Raw genomic sequence first — 21531 nt, 5'->3', positions numbered from 1 at the left:
CACACACATATATATGTATATATATACACATATATATGTATATATATGTATGTATGTATGTATGTATATATAAAACATGCATCCTTTTCAGATCATGATGTAATTTTTAAAAATGGTGTAATAAAGGGCCATGGAAATATAGACTAAAAATTAATTGGAAACTTAATAATGTAATCCAAAAGAATGAGTAGGTCAAACAACAAATGATAGAAGCAATAAATACTTTCATCAGAGAGAATGACACTAATGAGATAATATACCAAAACATAGGGCATGTAGCCAAAGCAGTTCTAAGGGGAAATTTCATATATTGAAGTGTTTACATTAATAAAATAGAGAAAGAAGAAATCAATGAATTGAGTATGTAACTAAAAAAGCTAGAAAATAAAAACAAACTGAAATTCCCCAATTAAATTCTGAATAAAAAATTCTGAAAATCAAAGGAGAGAATGATAAAATTGAAAGTAAGAAAATTATTGAACTAATAAACAAAACAAAGGGCAGAATTTATTAAAAAAATAAAATAGGTAAATTTTCTGTTAATTCAATTTTAAAAAGAAGAAAATCAAATGACCAGTATCAAAAATGAAGAGAGTGAATTCACTACTAATGAAGGAGAAATTAATGCAATAATTAGAACCTTTTATGCCCAACTGTATTCTCATAAAACCAATAATCTAGGTGAAATGGATGAATATTTACCAAAATACAAATTGACTGGATTAACAGAAGAAGAAATAAAATACTTATATAATTTCATTTTAGAAATAAATAATAAATGAACAAGGAATCAATGAACTCTCTAAGAAAAAAAATTCCAAGGACAGATGGATGTACAAATAAATTCTCATAAACATTTAAAGAATGATTAATTCAATACTTTGTAAACTATTTGGAAAAATACACAAAGAAAGAATCCTATATAATTCCTTTTATGACAAAATATGGTGCTGATACCTATACCAGGAAGAGCCTAAACAGAGAAAGAAAATTATGGACCGATTTCCCTAATGAAAAGTCATGCAAAAAACTTTAAACAAAATATTATCAAAGTGATTACAACAATTTATCATGAGGATATTACACTATGAGCAAGCAGAATTTATACCAGGAATGCAGGGCTGGTTCAATATTAGGAAAAGTACCAGCATATTTGACCATATCAATAACAAAACTAACAGAAGCCATATGATTATCTAAATAGATACAGAAATAGTTTTTGACAAAGTACAGCACCTATTCCTATTAAAAACACTAAAGAGCATAGGAATCAATGGAGTCTTCCTTAAAATGATAAGCAGTATCAATCTAAAACCATCAACAAGCATAATATGTAATGGGCATAAGCTAGAAGTTTTCCCAGGAAGATTAGGGGTGAAACAAAGATGCCCATCGTCAGCACTATTATTCAACATTGTACCAGAAATGTTAGCTTCAGCAATAAAAGAAGACAATAAAATTGTAGGAAATAGAGCAGGCAATGAAGAAACAAAATTATTAATTTTTACCGATGATATGATGGTATACTTAAAGAATCCTAAAGAATCAACTAAAATGATTAAAAGAATAACAACTTTAGCAAAGTTGCAGGATATAAAATAAACCCACATAAATCATCAGCATTATATATATATATATATATATATATATATATATATATATATATATATATATATTATTAGCAAAGTCCAAAAGCAAGAGATAGAAAGAGAAATTCCATTTAAAATAATTGTAGACAATACAAAATATTTGGGAGTCTACCTGCCGAGACAAATGAAGGAACTATATGAACACAATTACAAAACGCATTTCACGCAAATAAAAGCAGTTCTAAAAAATTAGAAAAATATGAATTACTCATCTGTAGGCTGAGCTACTTTAATAAAAGTTACAATTTTACCTAAATTAATTTACTTATTCTGTGTCATACCAATCAAACTACCGAAAAATATCTTATACAGGTAGAAAAAATAATAACAAAATTCATCTGGAAGAACAGACGGTCAAGGATATCAAGATAATTAATGAAAAAAAAAAGCAGAGGAAAGTGACCTAGGTATGCCAGGTTGAAAATTATATTATAAAGTAGTAATCATCAAACTGTTTGGTACTGGCTAAGAAATACAGTGGTAGATCAGTAGATTAGAGTAGGTACACAAGACACAGCAATAAATGACAATAGTTATCTACTGTTTGTTAAACCCAAAGACTCTGGTTTATGTAATAAGAACTCACCATTTGACAAAAAATCCTGGGAAAACTGGGAAATAGTATGGCAGAAACTAGGCATACACCAACATCTAACAATCCATATCAAGGTAAGGTCAAAATAGATACATGATTTGGACATAAAGAGTGATAACATCAGCAAATTAGTAGAGCAAGGAATAGTATACCTGTCAGATCTAGGGAGAAGGAAAGAATTTATGATGAAACAAGAGATAAAAACATTATGAAATGCAAAATGGATCATTTTGATTATATTAAATTGAAAAGTTTTTGCACAAAGCCAATGCAACCAAGATTAGAAGGTACGCAGAAAGCTGGGAAGCAATTTTTACATCCATTTTTTAAAATAAAGGCCTCACTTCTCAAATATATGGAGGACTGAGTCAAATTTATAAGAATACAAGTCATTCTCCAAATGATAAATGGTCAAAGGATATGAACAAGCAGTTTTCAGAGCAAGAAATCAAAGCTTTCTATAGTTATATGAAAAAGTGCTCTAAATCACTACTGATTAGAGAAATGCAAATTAAAAAAAAACTCTGGGGTACTACATCACATCTATCAGATTTAGTAATATGACTTAAAAGAAAATGATAAATGTTGGAGATGTGGGGAAACTCTAACACTAATGCATTGTTGGTAAAGTTGTGAAGTAATCCAGCCGTTCTGGAGAGCAATTTGAAACTATGTGGAAAAGGCTATGAAACTGTGCATACCCTTTGATCCAGAAATACCACTACTAGGTCTGTCTCCCAGAAAGATCATAAAAAAGGGAAAAGGACCCATACGTAGAAAAAAATTTATAGCATCTCTTTTTATGGTGGAAAAGAGTTGGAAATTGAGGGGGATGCCCATCAGTTGGGGAATGACTGAACAAATTGTGGTACATGAATGTAATGGAATACGATTGTTCTATAAGAAATGATGAGTAGGTATATTTTAGAAAAACCTAGAAAGACTTACATAAACTGATGCTGAGTGAAGCAAGCAGAACCAGGAGTACATTGTACACAGTAGCAGCAACCCTGTGTGATGATAAACTATGATAGACTTAGCTCTTCTCAGCAATACAATGATTGAAGAAAATTCCAAAAGAGTTAGTGATGGAAAATGTTATCCACACACAGAAAAAGAGCTATGGAGTCTGAATGCAGATCAATGCATAGCATTTTTATGTTTTTGTGTTTTTTTTCTTTCTTGTGTTTTTTTCCTTTTATTCTGATTCTTCTTTCACAACATGAGTAAAGTGGAAATATGTTTGATATTATTGTACATTAATAAATTATATCAGATTGATTCCTGTCTTGGGGAGGGAAGGACAAAAAATTGGAACTCAAAATCTTACAAAAAATGAATGTTGAAAGCTATCTTTATATGTAACTGGAAAAAATAAAATACTATTAAGTGGGAAAAATAAATGTTACTGGGATCATCTAAAAAACACAAAAAATTATGATAAATAAATTCATTGAAACAAGAAGTACGACATGGTTATCTAGTCATCTTATTAACAGAGTACCTCATATGAAATGCCAGGCTGGATGAATCAAAAGCTAGAATTAAACTTGCTGAGAGAAATACCAACAATCTCATATTTGCAGAAGATGCACTCTAATGGTAAAAAGTGAAGAGAAATTAAGAAGCCTCTTGATAGGTGTGAAAGAGGAGAGTGTAAAGTTTACTTGAAGCTTAACATAAACAATAAGAACTTGGCAACTGTTCCCATTACTTCCTGGCAAATAGAGGAAGAAGAAATGGTAGTGTTGGATTTTATATTCTTAGGTTCAAAGCACTTCAGATTGCAATTGCAATCATGAAATTAAAAGAAGCTTTCTCCTTGGATGGAAAACTTTGCAGATCTTGATAATATACTGAAGCAGAGACATCACCTTGCTGACAATGTTCTGTATAGTGAAATCTATGTTTTTTTGCTTGTTTATTTATTGCAGCAACATATGGTCATGAGATTTAGACTAAAGGAAAGCTGAGCATGGCAGAATTGAGATTTTTGAATTGTGGTACTGGAGAATTTTGCATGTTCCTTGGACAGCAAGGAGATCAAATTAATCAATATTTAAATTAATACAGGTTATTCACTGAGAGGTCATATACTGAAGCTGAGGATTAAATACTTTGGCCATGTAATGAGAAGACAGGACTTATATTGGGAAAGATTGAAGGCAAAAGGAAAAAAAAGGCATAGCAGAGGGTGAAGTGGATAGATAATATCATGGAAACAATGAACATATAAACTTTGAGAAATAGTGGAGGATAGAAGGGCCTTGGCATGCAATGGTCCATGGGATCACAAAGTATTGAAGAAGAATGAATGACAGAACAACATCTTAATTTTAAAATACCTCATTTAATGAAGTTGGTAAAACCAGACATCTTTTTTCTTTTGCTATTTGAATAGTCTTAAGAGTGCTTAGGAATATTTGTAACAAAGATGTAGAAAGAGTCATGAAGCATGAAGTAGAAATACATAAGTCTTTTAAACTTTCAAATGTCTAATTTGTCTTTGGGTGTTAATGCTTTCTTTCAACAATAAAACACTCAACATACATATATTGAGCAGCTAAATGACACAGTAGATAAGTGTGAAGGACCTGGAGTAAGGAAAGCCTGAATTCAAATCCAGTCTCAAGTACTTATCAGCTGTGTGACCCTGGACAAGTCGTTTAACAACAGTCTGCTTCAGTTTCCTTATCTTAAATACGGGGATAATCTTAGTACCTACCTCCCAAGGTTATTGGTTGGATAAAATGAAATATTTGTGAAGGGTTTTGCAGAACTTCAATTGCTAAATAAATGCTAATCATTATCAGTTATAGTAGTATCTTCAAGGCATTGTGCTAGGCCTGGATGACTTCTTTTTATTTATAGATATTACATATTGTATGTTAGATATTATTTGTTACTGTTTTCACAACTTCGACTGTATTAGGCTGGTCCTGTGACTGAATCTTATTAGTAATATCATGGGTGCCAATCAATGATCCCCTGACAGATAAACAAGGCTTTATTCTTCTAAATTTCTGAGTGTGGGGTGACATGTCACTCACATTATGGCTAAGGTTATTGTCAATCCCACTTCTGTATTCTCAACTTTGCTTTTCCTTTAATATCCTGATTAAGTCTTTCCAGAGTCAGTCATTTATAATATATGAAGAATGGGATAATTGGACTGAATCTCAAAGAGATAAAGATTCACCTGTTAGAATTATGAGGCTGATCATGGGTGGTTCAGTAGTAGGAACTGGTTTTCTGGTACATCCTCTTCACTTTCAAACACATTAATGATTCATAAGTCTGACATTAGCATGGATATGTTTTCTACAAGTACAATATAGGAGTCTCTCCATCATTTCCAGCAAGTGGTAAAGACACTGAGTAAATGACAGTACAAGAATGAGTCATGCTCTTATTTTCTATACAGCCTTCAAAGTGGTCTATTCAAATTGACAGAGATCCTTAACTATAATGACAGTAAAATTCCAGTGGGTGGAGATGAATACACCATCTGACATTGTTAACCTAGGATTATCATCATAGGCATGCTTCAAATTTTGTAGCTCTGGAAGACTCTGGGGCAGATAGGAGATGAGATTTTAATGAGCTAGAGCTTCTTGCTAGATCTAAAGCATGTGGTTTAAAAAATGATTGTTCCTAACACAGGACAGTCTTTGAGTTTCCTATGGACAACTCACTATTACACTGGATATGCTGTCTTGTCATACCACTGATAAATTATAGCAGTGTCTATTCCCTATCTCTTTTTACCTGGTGAAATGAATGTTTTAAGATGAAAATGATACCACTTTTATTTGGTAACTTCACTTTTACAAGAATAATGTCATTGTTCAATGACAAAATGGAGGTTAAGTGGTGGCAAAATCCCTTGAGAAAATGGGGCTTTTTGATCAGACAGGGTGGATCCTTTGCCAAAAGGACAGGAGTGGGCATTCTGAATGGTAATACTCTGCCATGTTATGTAAAAATAGTACAATTAATATTTGAATTTTTAAATATATCTTTTAACAGTCTGAATTAATATTCAGTTCCCTGTTATTTTGGTTCATTTTTTAAAATAACACCAAATTTTTCTTCCTCTCTCCTCTCCTCATCCTCACCTATTCCCTTGGAATATTTGCTCTTTTCCCTCTATATATGTGTGGGAGGTCAAGCGATATAATGGAAAGAACTCTGGCCTAAGAGTCAGAGGCCAGTTAGCCATGATCAGGGCAGAGTTAACTTAAGTCAGAGTTAACCATGATCCATGAAGGCAGAAATATGCCATATACCAGGGCCTAGTACAGTGATTTGAACACAGCAGCTGAAAAAAAATGATTTCATTGGAAAAGCAAAAATCCAAATCTATCACTGACTAGTTATGTAACCACCAACCTAGCTACTTAACTTCCTCAAGCCTCAGTTTTCAGGCTTATAACATAGAAATACTACTTACCAAGAGTTGTGGAGAGAAAAACACTCAAGAAAGCACTAAGTGAATATAAACTCTCCATTGCTTGATAATGAAAACATCTTATTCTTCTCTTTTTTACACATATATTATATGATATGTATATTTTAACAATTATTTTATACATATGCATACAAGGTACATTTGCTAGGCATTATTCCAGGGATATTGTGGTAAAATGCAGGGTTCTTATTCCAAGTAACATCCTATTAATTATTTGATCAGTTGGAATTCTGGAAGTTCTAGGCAAAAAATCCATTTCCTCAAAATGAACACATATATACAAATGGAGGAAAAGGTAATGTAAATTACTCAGGAATATCAATACTCTACTATCTCACATTGCTGCCACATATAATATCACAAACACACACACATATACACACATAACTGTGTGGGTATTTGTCTATATATGGATGGATATTAATATGTATGTGTGTATATGCATATATATGTAGCATTTATAATAGCAAGAATTTTAAGGTTTTCAAAGGGCTTTACAAATTTTTATCGCACTTCATGCTTACCACAGATCTGTGAGGTAGGTGCTATTATTATCCCCATGATGAGGAAACTGATGCTTAAGGGATTTATCTGGGGTCACACAGCAAGTAAGTGGCTAATATGAAAATTGATCTTAGGCCTTCCTGACTTCAAATTGAACATCATATGCACTGAATCATCAGAGACATGTGTATATGGGATATCTTTTTCGCTATATCTCTGCCTATATACCTACATACACACATATGTATGTATATATGAGCCCACATTCATTAATCTTTCAAACAAGAACAATATACTTGTAATTTATAATGTACTTTCAATGAGTTAAAAATATATCATACATTCCAAAAAGTCTTACATGTTGTCTTTCCTATTTTTTTGTTCCTCTAGTACTTAGCACAGTTTTTATCACTTAGCAAAGTTTTAATAAATGCTTCTTGACTTGACTTGAACAATATACTTTTTGAAAAAATAGTGCTAGTTGAATAAAAAGTAATTATAGCAATACTAGTACATCCATACAAACATATATGCCTTATCATTTTACATAGTGTTCCAAAAGTTCTAGAGTAGTTTTAAACTTTTGTATCTTAAAATTGCACTAAGCCTACTAGGACTTTGTATATTATTCTGTAGCAAATGTATGTAAATCACATACAAGCACTGTGTAGGTAAAGAGGTTCTCTAGCACTGTGTCAATATGTCTGTGAGTTACTACAAAAAACCTGCATGATTAGAAATGGTCACATAAGCAAGATCCTAAATTTCATCTTGCATATATACATGCATGCATGTGCATGCATATATATATATATATATAAAATATATACATATTTGTATATTATATTAAATTTATATATGTTCATATTTGTTCTACATAGAACTCACATGTAGACAGAGCACTCTATACTGACCATAGAAACCAATATTATATTGTGTGTGCATGTATACATATATGTGTGTGGATATGTTTGTTTATAAATATATGTACACATATACATGTGTGTTCGCCAGTGTCCATATGGAAATATATATATATATATATACACACATGCGTGAATTTTATCATAGTCTTTTCTCTCTATTTATAGTACTTTATATATTATATGTTATATTTATATATAGTATGCATACAGAGAGAATAACAGAAAGGAAAAAGAAAGAGAAGCAAGGAAAGAAAGAAAGAAAGGAGAGAGAAACAGAGAGACAGACAGAGAGAATTATGTATGTATATTTATTTAAAGAGATTATTTAGGATCACATTGATGTGGATAGCCTAATGATAAAGATCACAACTCATCCAGGCCCTCTTACAGAAAAAGAGTATTAAGGACCCTAAGTATATGTTAAGTATTTACTTTCCTTAGTGGCAAAAAGAAATATTTCTATTTAAAAAATCAAGCCTTTTACTTATATTTTTTCTTTCATTTTGCCATTCTTCCATTTTCATCTTTAAAAGCCCTTTGGATGACTTTGATTAGTTTAGGAACTTTCAAACAATTTTTTAGACTAAATTGACTTGCTACTTTTTCTGTTTTATGATATGATACAATTAATAATCTTCCATGATCTTTTCTTCTATCAAATTATAAATTTTATATATCATAGATCTCTGACCTATGTGGCTATTATAGCTCTTAACTATGCACACAGGGCAAGCATTTGTTTAAAGGTACTTTTTAAAAGTGTTTTTAAGTTATTTAATACCTTTGTTATGACAATTAACTTCCAGTTGCTAAAATTCCCATAAGAAATTATTGTAATTATTATGTTGATGTCCTTTCTTCTATACATACACCAATTTAAACCCTGACAACTTATTTAAATGAGTCAGGATCAAGTTGTTTTGATTGTAAGATACATAGGTAGATAGATATTGATAGATAAATAGATAGACAGATAAATGGGGGGGGAGAGAGAGAGAGAGAGAGAGAGAGAGAGAGAGAGAGAGAGAGAGAGAGAGAGAGAGGCAAGGAGGGAAAGAGACAGAGACAAAGAGATAGTAAATAGATATGTGTGCAGGAGTTACAACTATATGTGTGTATTATATTTGTGTGTGTGTGTATATATATATATATATATATATATGTGCATATACGTGTATATGTGCATCTGTGTGTGTATGATTTAATCTAGTTTCATTCTAATTTTTATCTTTTATTTCTTTGTTTATTCCCAAGCATAAAACAAAATAAGCCTGGGAATATAGGCTTGGAAAAAAAATAAGCACATAGTAAAGGCCTGTTGACTTGCTTTGATTTGACTCCTCTAACAGCTAGTTCTGAATATACAGACAGGTAATTCAGGAATGAAATCAGTACTGCAACACATTTTTAAACGATAATATCAATTTCATTTTTGTATTATTATTTGGTATAGGGTTTTTGATTCTCCTTTCAATTAAATGTATTTGTGCTATATAAACATAAAATAGCTCTTTATAAGCTAACAACTTTTCACCTTTCTTATTCCTGATCTACACCATATCGAATGTATATCTTACAGCCCTCACCTATGCCCACCTTTGCATTGAAATCACTATTTATCAAAGTATGTATTGATATAATTTGTAGAGTTCAATTATGTTTTGCATGATTTTTTTTCATGTCCCAATTTTATGCAAATGATTGTGGTTCATAAATTGCAATTATTTTCATGGGGGTCTTTTTTTCAGATACTGATCCTAAACACTGCAATTTGAGATGGTCAAATGTCTTATGAAATTAATATGTTAAATATCCTTAGGGGATCATGACAGATCAACTCCCTTATTTACCTCTCTAAAATGATTTATCAATCCCTTTGGGTAACACAACCTTCAACTCTCATTTATAGCAACTATGTCATAATGGATTCAATACAGTTTATCTAATAGGGGTTCTTAATCTGGAGTTAGTAAATTTTTTTCCTTCATTATTAAGAAAAATTAATTTCATTTCAATTGGTTTCTTTGATAATCTTACATTTTTTTTTATTTAAAAGCATTTTTCTGAGAAATAGTCCATAGGAGGTCCATCACACACACACACACACACACACACATAACCATACCTAAAATAATTAGAGCTTCTATTTTAGTGGTATGCCTTGCTGATGAAAAATGAACAAAGATGTCATGTTGAGAAGTCAATCAGCTAAGTTAAATATTAGAGGGACCTAAATTAAGATTCTTATCTGTCTTATTATTCTTATCTTCCCTTTTGTCTTATTTTCCATTGTTATGCATCAACACTAGAAAAGGAGAAGGTGCCATCCCACATTTGAAGGTCATTCTGTATTTTTTTTTCTTTTTTTCAGGGGATTTCCATGAGTCCATCCCCAAGTAACCACTCTCCTATGGATAGGCCTGTTTTTCTTGTGCTGAGATATTTCTTTTTTTTTTTTTTCATATGTTGGCATTTATTATTTAAGTTCAAGAACAGGTTGTGAAAGGGGTGGGTGTGGGAGAGCCTAGAGGAGAGGGAGGGAAGAGACAGGGAGACTAGAGTCTCTCCTCTGTGTCTGCTCTAGACGGGGTTGATCCTGATTTCTGAGCCTTGGTCCAGGGCACACAACGAAGCACGCAATTAAGATGAGGTTGGGGGGGTACAGGTTTAGGAAAACACAGCGGGGGTAGGGGTGGCCAGAGTTACACATCCAACCAGAGGTGGGGGCTGGGATTCTCCTTGGATCAGCAGCACAGCTTCTTTTTAGGAATTGAAGCATAGTGATAAGTTCCATCCCACTTATTTCAGCTCTTATAAAATATTCTTGTAGTTAAAAGTCTGAGCTAAAGAATTCTTTCATCGCCTCCCTAACTTCTTGTACTTTGCTTCTAGTTTCTTTGAATATGCATCCAATTTGTAAGCTGCCTGCTCAAGAGGTGCTACTTGCTCCTCAATTAGAGTGATCTGATCCAGATAAGGCTGAAGTGCTGCATATTTCTGGTTTAAGTCCTTTAGGTTTCTACTTATGTTTACTGCAATATCTTTCATTTCTAGATACTTCAAGCTAGTCAGTTTGTTCATATTTTCCAGAAGTTTATAGTCTTCACTGGTAGCTGTGAGCTCGCCCGTCAGGTACGTGGCCATTTTGGAGAACATGTCCTGGCACAGCCCCGTGATATCCGCCTTGGCGGGCTCCGTGGCCTCCTCCACTGTCTCCACCACGGCATCGTCTAGGCTGGGGAAGGGAGGTAGGAGAAAGGATGGAGGGAAGGATGGGATGGCGAAGAAAGGGGAAAGGAAGGGGGGAAGGGAGGGGGGAGGGAGGGGAAGGGAGAGGGGCAAGAGTGGAAGGAAAGGGAGAAAAGGGGAAGAGTCGAGATATTTCTTGACAAATAGACTCAGGCGGTGGAGCCAAGATAGTGGCTAGAAAGCAGAGACTTGCATGAGCTCCCCTCCAGGTCCCTCCAAAAACCTATAAAAAATGGTTGTGACCAAATTCTAGAACTGCAGAACCCACAAAATAGCAAAGAGAAGCAGGGATCCAGCCCAGGACATCCTGGATGGTCGCTGGATGAGGTCTATTGTGCACAGAGCAGAAGGGAGCAGAGCTCAGCATGGGTGGCGACAGGACCAACCACACCAGGAGCTGGGCGGAACAGACCCTAGTGCCCTGAGTCAGTGAGCTGTGGCAGTTACCAGACTTCTCAACCCACAAACACAAAAAACAACAGAGAAGGTTAGTGGGAAAAGCTGCAGGGGACAGAGTTATTGGTTCAGCCACGAACCCAGGAGCAGCAAGGGTGGTGCAGCTACAGAACTACAGCTGCAGTTACTTCCGGCCCTAGGCCTACCTGGTAGGAGTAATTAAGTGGCAGATCAGAACAGGAGTGCAGAGCCTGCTTAATATTTGCATCAGGTCTGGGTTGGTGGTTCTTGGGGAAGGAGGAGTGCTGGTGTGGCAGAGCTGGCTGTATAAAAATAGCTCTGAAATCAATGGCACATTCCCTCAAGCTTGGAACGAAGTACTCTTAGTTCTACAAGCACTCATACCCCGACAAAATACTCAAGGGTCAAGTAAGTTGGCTGGGAACATGGCCAGGCAGTGACAACACACTCAGATTCAGTCTCAGACTTTGGAATCTTTCTTTGGTGACAAAGAAGACCAAAACATACAGGCACAAGAAGTCAACAAAGTCAAAGAGCCTACATCAAAAGCCTCCAAGAAAAACATGAACTGGTCTCAGGCCATGGAAGAGCTCAAAAGAGGAGGTCAAAAAGGAGTTGGAAAAGCAAGTTAGAGAAGTAGAGGAAAAATTGGGAAGACAAATGACAATGATGCAAGAAAACCATGAAAAACAAGTCAAGGACTTGCTAAAGGAGACCCAAAAAAATTCTGAAAAAAATATTGAAGAAAACAACACCTTAAAAAATAGACTAGCTCAAATGTCAAAAGAGCTCCAAAAAGACAATGAGGAGAAGAACATCTTGAAAGGCAGAATTACCCAAATGGAAAAGGAGGTCCAAAAGACCACTGAAGAAAATACTACCTTAAAAATGAGATTGGAACAAGTGGAAGCTAGTGACTTTATGAGAAATCAAGATATCATAAAACAGAACCAAAGGAATGAAAAAGTGGAAGACAATGTGAAATATCTCATTAGAAAAACCACTGACCTGGAAAATAGATCCAGGAGAGATAATTTAAAAATTATTGGACTATCTGAAAGCCACGATCAAAAAAAGAACTTAGATATCATCTTTCAAGAAATTATCAAGGAGAACTGCCCTGATATTCTAGAGCCAGAGGGTAAAATAGAAATTGAAAGAATCCACAGATCACCTCCTCAAAAAGATCCCAAAAAGAAAACTCCTAGGAACATTGTTGCCAAATTCCAGAGCTCCCAGATCAAGGAGAAAATACTGCAAGCAGTCAGAAAGAAATAATTTGAGTATTGTGGAAAAACAATCAGGATGACACAGGAACTAGCAGCTTCCACATTAAGGGACTGAAGGGCTTGGAATATGATATTCCGGAGGTCAATGGAGCTAGCATTAAAACCAAGAGTCACCTACCAGGCAAAACTGAGTATCATGCTCCAAGGCAAAATATGGATTTTCAATAAAATAGAGCACTTTCAAGCTTTCTCAGTGAAAAGAGCAAAGCTGAATAGAAAATTTGACTTTCAAACACAAGAATCAAGAGAAGCATGAAAAGGTAAACAAGAAAGAGAAATCATAAGGGACTTACTAAAATTGAACTGTTTTGTTTACATTCCTACATAGAAAGATGATGTGTATGATTCGTGAGACCTCAATATCACAGTAGCTGAAAGAAATATGCATATATATATATATATATATATATACATATATATGTGTGTGTATGCATATATATACATATGTGTGTGTCTATGTATGTATATATGTGGGTGTATGTATTTATATATATATATGCATATACATAGATAGAGGGCACAGGGTGAGTTGAATATGAAGGGATGATATCTAAAAAAATAACATCAAATTAACGGATAAGAGAGGAATATATTGAGAGAGGTAGAAAGGGAGAGATAGAATGGGTAACTTATCTCGCATAAAAGTGGCAAGAAAAGAAAGTTCATTGGAAGTGAAGAATGGTCAGGGGAGGAGGAATGAGTAAATCTTGCTCTCATCGGATTTGACCTGAGCAGGGAATACCGTACACAGTCAATTGGGTATCTTACCCCACAGGAAAGAAGGAGGACAAAGATAAAAAAGGGGGAATGATAGAAGGGAGGGCAGACAGGGGGATGAGGTAATCAAAGACAAACACTTTCGAAAAGGGACAGGGTCAAGGGACAAAATTCAATAAAGGGGGATAGGTTAGGAAGAAGCAAAATATAGTTAGTCTTTCACAACATGAGTATTGTGGAAGGGTTTTACATAATGATACGCATGTGGCCTATGTTGAATTGCTTGCCTTCTTAGGGAGGGTGGGCAGGGAGGGAAGAGGGGAGAGAATTTGGAACTCAAAGTTTTAAAAACAGACGTTCAAAAACAACAACAAAAAAGTTTTTGCATGCAACTAGGAAATAAGATACACAGGCAATGGGGCGTAGAAATTTATCTTGCCCTATAAGAGAAGAAGGGAAAGGGGGATGGGAGGGGAGTGGGGTGACAGATGGGAGGGCTGACTGGGGAACGCGGCAACCAGAATATACTCCATCTTGGAGTGGTGGGGAGAGTAGAAATGGAGAGAAAATTTGTAATTCAAACTCTTGTGAAAATCAATGCTGAAAACTAAATATATTAAGTAAATTAAATATAAAAAAAAATCAAACGTGATGTATCCAAGGTGTTTCTGACAGTGTTTGCCCCTGTTGCACCTCGCGACTTAGCAGCAGCCTTGGTTCTGAACATGCAACATGTGAACTTTGCACTACGCATGCCATCATGCCTGGCCACACAACACTGACAGATGCTATGAGAAACACCTTGGCTCAGATTTGAGACTATTGTCTTTAATAAATGGTAAAAATTATATGTATACGGAAGAATTGTTTTAAAATAAATTTATTTATGATTTATAAAAAAAAGAAAAAAGAAGACACAAGTAGAGCAATTTTTGAGTATCTTATTCAACTTTATAATATAAATATATTTATATCTTAAAATTTTTGTTTTTGTTGCCGATTGTCGTTTACAAAAAAAAAAAAATACTGTACAAATGTTAAAGAAAAAAGGGAGGATTATTTTAAAAGGAAAAAAAAAGAAAAAAAGATTCAGTCTTTTTATCGATCATAAGCAAAGCTTTTGCACCATGGTAGAAATGGGCTGCCAAAGCTTTCTTTTCACTTGGAGAATCCAGGATCACCTCCAGGTGCCATGATGAGTCAAGAGAGATAGAGAGAGATAGAGAGAGGAAGACAGAGAGAGAGAGACAGAGAGAGACAGAGACAAAGAGACAGAGACAGAAACAGAGACAGACAGAGACAGAGATATGCAGAGACAGACAGAGACAGACAGAGACAGACAGAGACAGAGAGTCAGAGAGAAGCAGAGAGAGCTATAAATTTATAGAAGCAAATTAAATGTATTAGATATGAATTAAGTATCCAGACATAATATAAATATATGTACATAATATTTGTATTGAAGAGAGTACTCTCCTTACAATAAGATCTAGATTAAAAGCCTACTTCTGATAATAACTTGCTTTGTGAGCAATAATTTAACCTTTTTTATTCTCAGTGTTCTCATCTGTTAAAAGGTGATACCTTCTGCAGCAGTTACCTTATAAGGCTGTTGTGAAGATCAAATGAGATAATCTATTTAATTCATTTTAAAACCTTAAACATTTAAATAAATATCAATTGTTATTATTGATTTCATTTTTTATAATTTTTAGAAATAATACATCCTCCCGTTAATATTGAATCATCAGGTAATGAGGTTGTCACATGAATGAATTTTTACTTCTGAGTTAGTCTTTGAGTGTATTGGGCTGGTCATTATACCGTATCTTTTATTCACTTTGCTGCCTCCTGTTTTTGGAGTCAATTTTCCCATTTCCCCTGGTTTGCATTCATCTCTATTATTAAAAAATCTCTGCCCAGAATAGCTCCTGCATATTTCTTTTCTTTCATAATCTCATTTTATTTCATGCCTATTTTTCTAAGGTTGTTTTGCTTAGCTCCTTCCCATCAGTAGTATTTACACCTCCTCTCAAATTAGTATCATCTAACACAATTAATGTTCTGCTTATAACTCTTCTAGGTAATAAAGATGTCAGCAGAAACCAGGTATGATACCAATTCTGTTGGGCACTTTTCTCAACTCATTTTTTTTTGTTTCATATTACCCTTTGTCTACATATTTCAGATCATTTTAACCCACTTTCTCAGCTCCCATCCATGCCAATTTAAATTTCTTTTGTATGGAATATATCATCCGATACTGAATTTGATAGGGCATTATAGTTAACATATGCACTGCTATATCAACACCATTATTCATAATAATGATGTCTCATATTTGCCTCATACTTTTCAATGCTTTTTCCCGTACTAGATCTACACAATTGTAGAAAACTCAGATGTCAACAAAAGAATCTATGGTCCCTAATTCACTAAAGCTCATTAATTCTTTCTGGTTCCTAATTTCTAATTCATTTAGGTACTTAGCTATAGCAGTAGATTCAAAATAGTCAGGTATGTTCCAGAGACATGGAGAGGCAAATCAGACTTTGAATACTAATGTTTAATTCTTCCTTCTTCCCTTGTCTCTCTACATTAATACACCCTCTAGAACTAAACAAACAACTCTGAAGACCATCCTTATCTATTACTACACATTTCTCTCCCATGCCAGGTTGCCAGTGAGGTTTTCCAGGAATCTAGAGTACTGAATGAAAGGGCAGGAGGTTGGAGACAGAGATAAGGGAAGAAGTTAATGGAATAAAGAAAGGTGATAAGGGTGATAACCTCAGTTTGGTCTAAAGCTGGGAACATGAGATTCCCACATACAGAGCACTCCAGGGACTGTCAAATGTAATAAGTTCATCTGTTTGCTTACTTATTGATCTGCTATACATACTCTTAAATTCAAAAAATATCATACTTTGTTAAGAAAATAGAGGCAACTTATGGTGAGGTCCCTCTTATCTTCTATTCATCTCAAAATAACTTAATGTCATCTACTATCTCTTCCTTTAAGCTACTTATGAGGAGGTGGTTTTTGTCCTCACCAAAGCCAACCTGTCCACATGCCCTTGATTTCAGCACCTCCCTTCTTCTTATATAAATTGTCCCTTTAATTATCACCTAACTAGGTGTTCCCCACATTTCTGACTTGAGCTCTCTACCCTTTCCTCTCCATACTCTCTGATTTTCATCAACTCATGTGTTTTATGATCATCTTTATGGTGATAACTCAAAATTCTACATATACAGCTGCAGTCTCTTCCCTGATTTTCAATTCCATATCATCAACTATTAGACACGTCAAACTGAATATCCCAGAAATAACTCAAACTCAACATGTCCAAAAGAGAATTCATGATTCTTCTCCCCAAGCAAATTCCCCCTTTAACTTTATTTCTTTTGAAGACATCATACTTCTTCAAGTTTCCCAGGTTCATAACATGGGAGTTACAGTCAAATGTTCATTCTTTTTCGTAACATATACCCAAACAGTTTCCATATCTTGCCATGTCTACCTCTATAACATGTATCATATCATACTATTACTTCTCTGTACTCACATAGTTATGACCTTATTCAGGACATTATTCACCTATCAAATAAAAGGAAAAGTTAAATGAATTACAAGAGGAAATAGAGAATAAAATCATACTAATGGGGGACCTCAATTCACCCTTTTCAGAACTAGATAAATTTAACTATTAAAAAATAAGAAACAATTCAAGGAGAGAAATAGTATTTTAGTGAAGTTATATAGGACAGAACTCTGAAGAAGACTGAATGGGAATAGAAAAGAGTATGCTTTTTTCTGAATTCTAAATGCCACCTTCATAAAACTTGACTGTGTACTAAGGCATAAAAATCTCACAAATAAATGCAGAAGAACAAATGTGTTAAGTGCACCTTTTGGACCACAATACAGTAAAAAAAAATTACTGTGAGGAAGAGCCTTAGAAGCATAGATTAAAAGTGAATCAGAATTTTAAAAATCTAATCCTAAATAGTTAGTTGGTCAAAGAAAGAAATCATATAAACAATCAATATTTTCATTAAATATGCTGACAATAGTGAGACAACATACCAACATTTGTAGGACACAGCCAAAGCAGTATTTGGGACAAATTTTAAATCTCTAAACACATCAATAAAGGAAAAAAAAGAGCAGTTCAGTGAATTGAGCATTTTATTTAAAAAAACTAGAAAAAGTAAAAATTAAAAATATTCAATTAAATTACAAAATAGAAATTCTGAAAATCAAAGGAGAGATTAATAAAATTTAAACAAAAGAACTATTGAAAGTTTTTTTTAAACTGATTTTATCTTTTCCACTTCCAAGAGCCAAGATGGTGCAATAAGAAGTAAATCTCTCTCACTCTCTTTTATTGACCTCTGAAAGCCTAGAAAATACTGCCCCAGGTAAAATCTTGGAACAGCTGAGGTGGCAGAAAGAAGGAGAACAGCAATCTTGTAGCCCGGGAAGCTTGGGATTAAAGGGAAAGGCCCCTCTCCTTCATGGGGAGCAGGAGCATCATAGAACAGGAGGTGACCCAGCAATCCAGCATCAAGCCCCACTCAGCAAACTAGAGGGAGATCCTGAGCCCCAGGGTGGTGGAGCAGGCAGGCACCAGCACCAGGACCCCTGAGTGCCTCAGCACAGGCAGGGGAACTGGTGGACATCAGCTCAGAAAACCACTGTGTGTGCCAGCATTCTCCAGCAGCCAAATCTCCTGGTGCTTCAGGACAATTACAGGAAGCACAACTCCAGGAGGCACAGGTCTAGGCTGGCAGACATCTTCCAACAGCCAAACATTTGAGTGCAAAGCTGGGTGAGCAGGCATCCCCCCAGGGTTAGACTCCCCACACCCACCCTGAGAGCTCCAGTGTTGCTGATCCCAACTCAGCAGGTAAGATGCCAGACCCCTACAGGCCAGCACCTGAGGCCCTAACACACAAAGCCAGTGACCAGGTCCCAGGCTCCCACCACATGAAGCTTAGGTCAGTGCCCCCTGAACTCCAGCAGGAGAGCCCAACTATAAAAGGAAGAAAATAGGCAAATATATTGAGCAAAAAGCAGAAATAAACAATGACTACATATTCTTATTATGGAGATAGGGAAGATGAAGGGACAAATTCAGAAGAGGAAAACATTGTCAATATGCCCACATCCAAAAACTCAAAGGGGAATATGAACTGATCTCAAGCCCAAAAAAGTGTTCTTAGAAAAGCTCAAAAAGGATTTTAAAAGTCAAATTAGAGAGGTAGAAGAAAAATTGGGAAAAGAAATGAAAGGTATGAAAGAGAGCATCAATAGCTTGCAAAAGAAAGGACAAAAATTAACAGTGGAAAACAAGTTTTTAAAAAATATATAATTGGCCAAATGGGGGAAAAAATTACTCTGAAGAAAGTAATTCCTTAAAAAATACAATTGGCTAAATTGAAAAAGGTACACTGAAGAAAACAAGTCTTTAAAAAGTAGAATTGACCAAATGGAAAAAGAGGCTCAAAAACTCACTGAAGAGAACTCCTTAAAAGATAAAATGGACCAAATGGAAAAGGAGGTACAAAATCTAATAGAAGTAAACAATTCATTAAAAACTAGAATTGGGCAACAGGAAATTAATGACTCAATGAGGTATTAAGAGTCCAACAGAAACAAAAGAACGAAACAAAAAATAGAAGAAAACCTAAAGTACCTCATTGGTAAAACAATTGACCTGGACAATAGATCTACGAGAAACAATTTTAAAATTATTGGTCTACTTGAAAAACATGATGAAAAAAGCAGCCTGGACAGCATCTTTCAGGAAATCATCAAGGAAAATTGCCCTGAGGTCCTAGAACCAGAAGGTAAAAGAGCTATTGAAAGAATCCACTGATCACCTACTGAAAGAGATTCCAAACTGAAAATGCCGAGGAATATTGTAGCCAAATTCCAAAATTACCACATCAAAGACAAACTATTACAAGCAGCCAGAAAGAAACAATTTAAATATTATGGAACCACAGTCAAGATTATGCAGGAGCTTGCAGCTTCTACATTAAAAGATCAGAGGGTGTGGAATATGATATTCCATAAGGCAAAGGAGTTTGGATGACAACCAAGAATCAACTACCAAGCAGAAATGAGCATAATTTTTCACAGAAGATGGATATTCAAAGAAATAGGGGACTTCCAAACCTTCCTGATGAAAAGACCAGAGCTCAAAAGAAAATTTGGTCTTCAAATACAAGACTCAAGAAAGGCATAGAAAGGTAAACAGGAAAGAAAAAAATGTTATTATTAAAGGCAAACTGTTTACATCTCTACAGGGGAAGTGACACTTGTAACTCTTCAGAACTGTATTATTACAACATTTAAAAGGTGTATACACAGACAGAGGGTGTATGTACAAGTTGACTTTGATGTGATGGTAAAATATCTAATGAAGTGGTGAAAAGGGGTTGTACTGGGAGAAGAAAAAAGTAGGAAGCAGGGCAGCTAAGTGGTGCAGTAAGTAGAGCACTGGCCCTGGAGTCAGGAGGATCTGAGTTCAAATTCAGCCTCAGACATCTGACACACTTACTAGCTGTGTGATCTTGGGCAAGTCACTTGACCCCAATTGACTTGCCTTCCCCCTCCAAAAAAAAAAAGAGAAAAGGAGGAGGCATACAAGGGTGACATACATCACATGAAATGCACCTAAAACTATTACAGTAGAGGAAAAGTGGGGAGGGAGATGAGCATTGTTTGAACCTTATTCTCATCAGATTTGGCTCAAAGGGGGAATAACATAGTCAATTAGGTTTAGAAATCTAACTTGCCCTATTGGAAGTAGAAGGGGAAATAAAAGGGAGGGGGTGGATAGAAGGGAGGGAAGAAGTAGTAAGTATAAAGGGGAAGAAAAGGGAGGGGGCTGATAGAAAGGAGGGCATATTGAGAGAGGTGGTGGTTGAAAGCAAAACTCTAGTGAGGAGGGAAAAGAAGAAAGGAGAGAGAAAAGCATAAACAGGGGAAAAAATAAGATAAAGAGTAAGACACATATGGTAATCATAACTGTGAATGAGAGTGGGGTAAATTGTCCCATAAAATGGAAAGGGATAGCAGAGTAGATTAAGAACCATAATTCTACCATATATTGTTTACAAGAAACACATTTGAAGGAGAGGGATGCACACAGAGTAAAGGTAAAAGGCTGGGGCAGACTATATCATGCTTCAGCTGAAGTAAAAAAAAAAAAAAAAACAAAAAAAAAAAAACAGGGGTAGCAGTCCTGATCTCAGACAAAGCAAAAAGGACCCATGTGTACAAAAATATTTGTAATATCTCTTTTTGTGGCATCAAAGAATTGGAAATTGAGGGGATATACATCAATTGGGGATTGCTGAACAAATTGTGGTATAGGAATATAATGGAATACTATTGAATACTACTATGCTATAAGAAATGATGAGCAGGTGGACTTCAGAAAAACCTGGAAAGACTTATAGGAACTGATGATGAGTGAAATGAGCAGAACCAGCAGGACACTGTAAACAGTAACAGCAACAGCTTGATGACTGAGTTCGAAGACTTAGCTCTTCTCAGCAATGCAAGGACCTAAGACAACTCTAAAAGACTCAATATGGAAAATGCTATCTACATCCAGAAAAAGAACTTTGGAGTTTGAATGCAGACGGAAGGATACTATAAGCTCTCCTTTTCTTTTGCTGTTTTGTTTTTTCTTCT

General features: G+C 35.0%; 1 protein-coding gene across 1 annotated transcript; it reads right to left on the bottom strand.

Annotated features, from left to right (window-relative positions):
* Positions 1-11001: 11001 nt before the first annotated feature.
* Positions 11002-11341, bottom strand: LOC118849225 (biogenesis of lysosome-related organelles complex 1 subunit 2-like). Its single transcript, XM_036758305.1, has one exon. The coding sequence runs from the start codon at positions 11299-11301 to the stop codon at positions 11002-11004; it is 300 nt and encodes a 99-aa protein (XP_036614200.1). The 5' UTR covers positions 11302-11341.
* Positions 11342-21531: the final 10190 nt, after the last annotated feature.

This window comes from Trichosurus vulpecula, chromosome 4, assembly GCF_011100635.1.
Source record: "Trichosurus vulpecula isolate mTriVul1 chromosome 4, mTriVul1.pri, whole genome shotgun sequence".
In the NCBI taxonomy this organism is placed as follows: domain Eukaryota; kingdom Metazoa; phylum Chordata; class Mammalia; order Diprotodontia; family Phalangeridae; genus Trichosurus; species Trichosurus vulpecula.
Note: the sequence above shows the minus strand (reverse complement) of the source record. Positions and strands in the feature narration are given on the sequence as shown.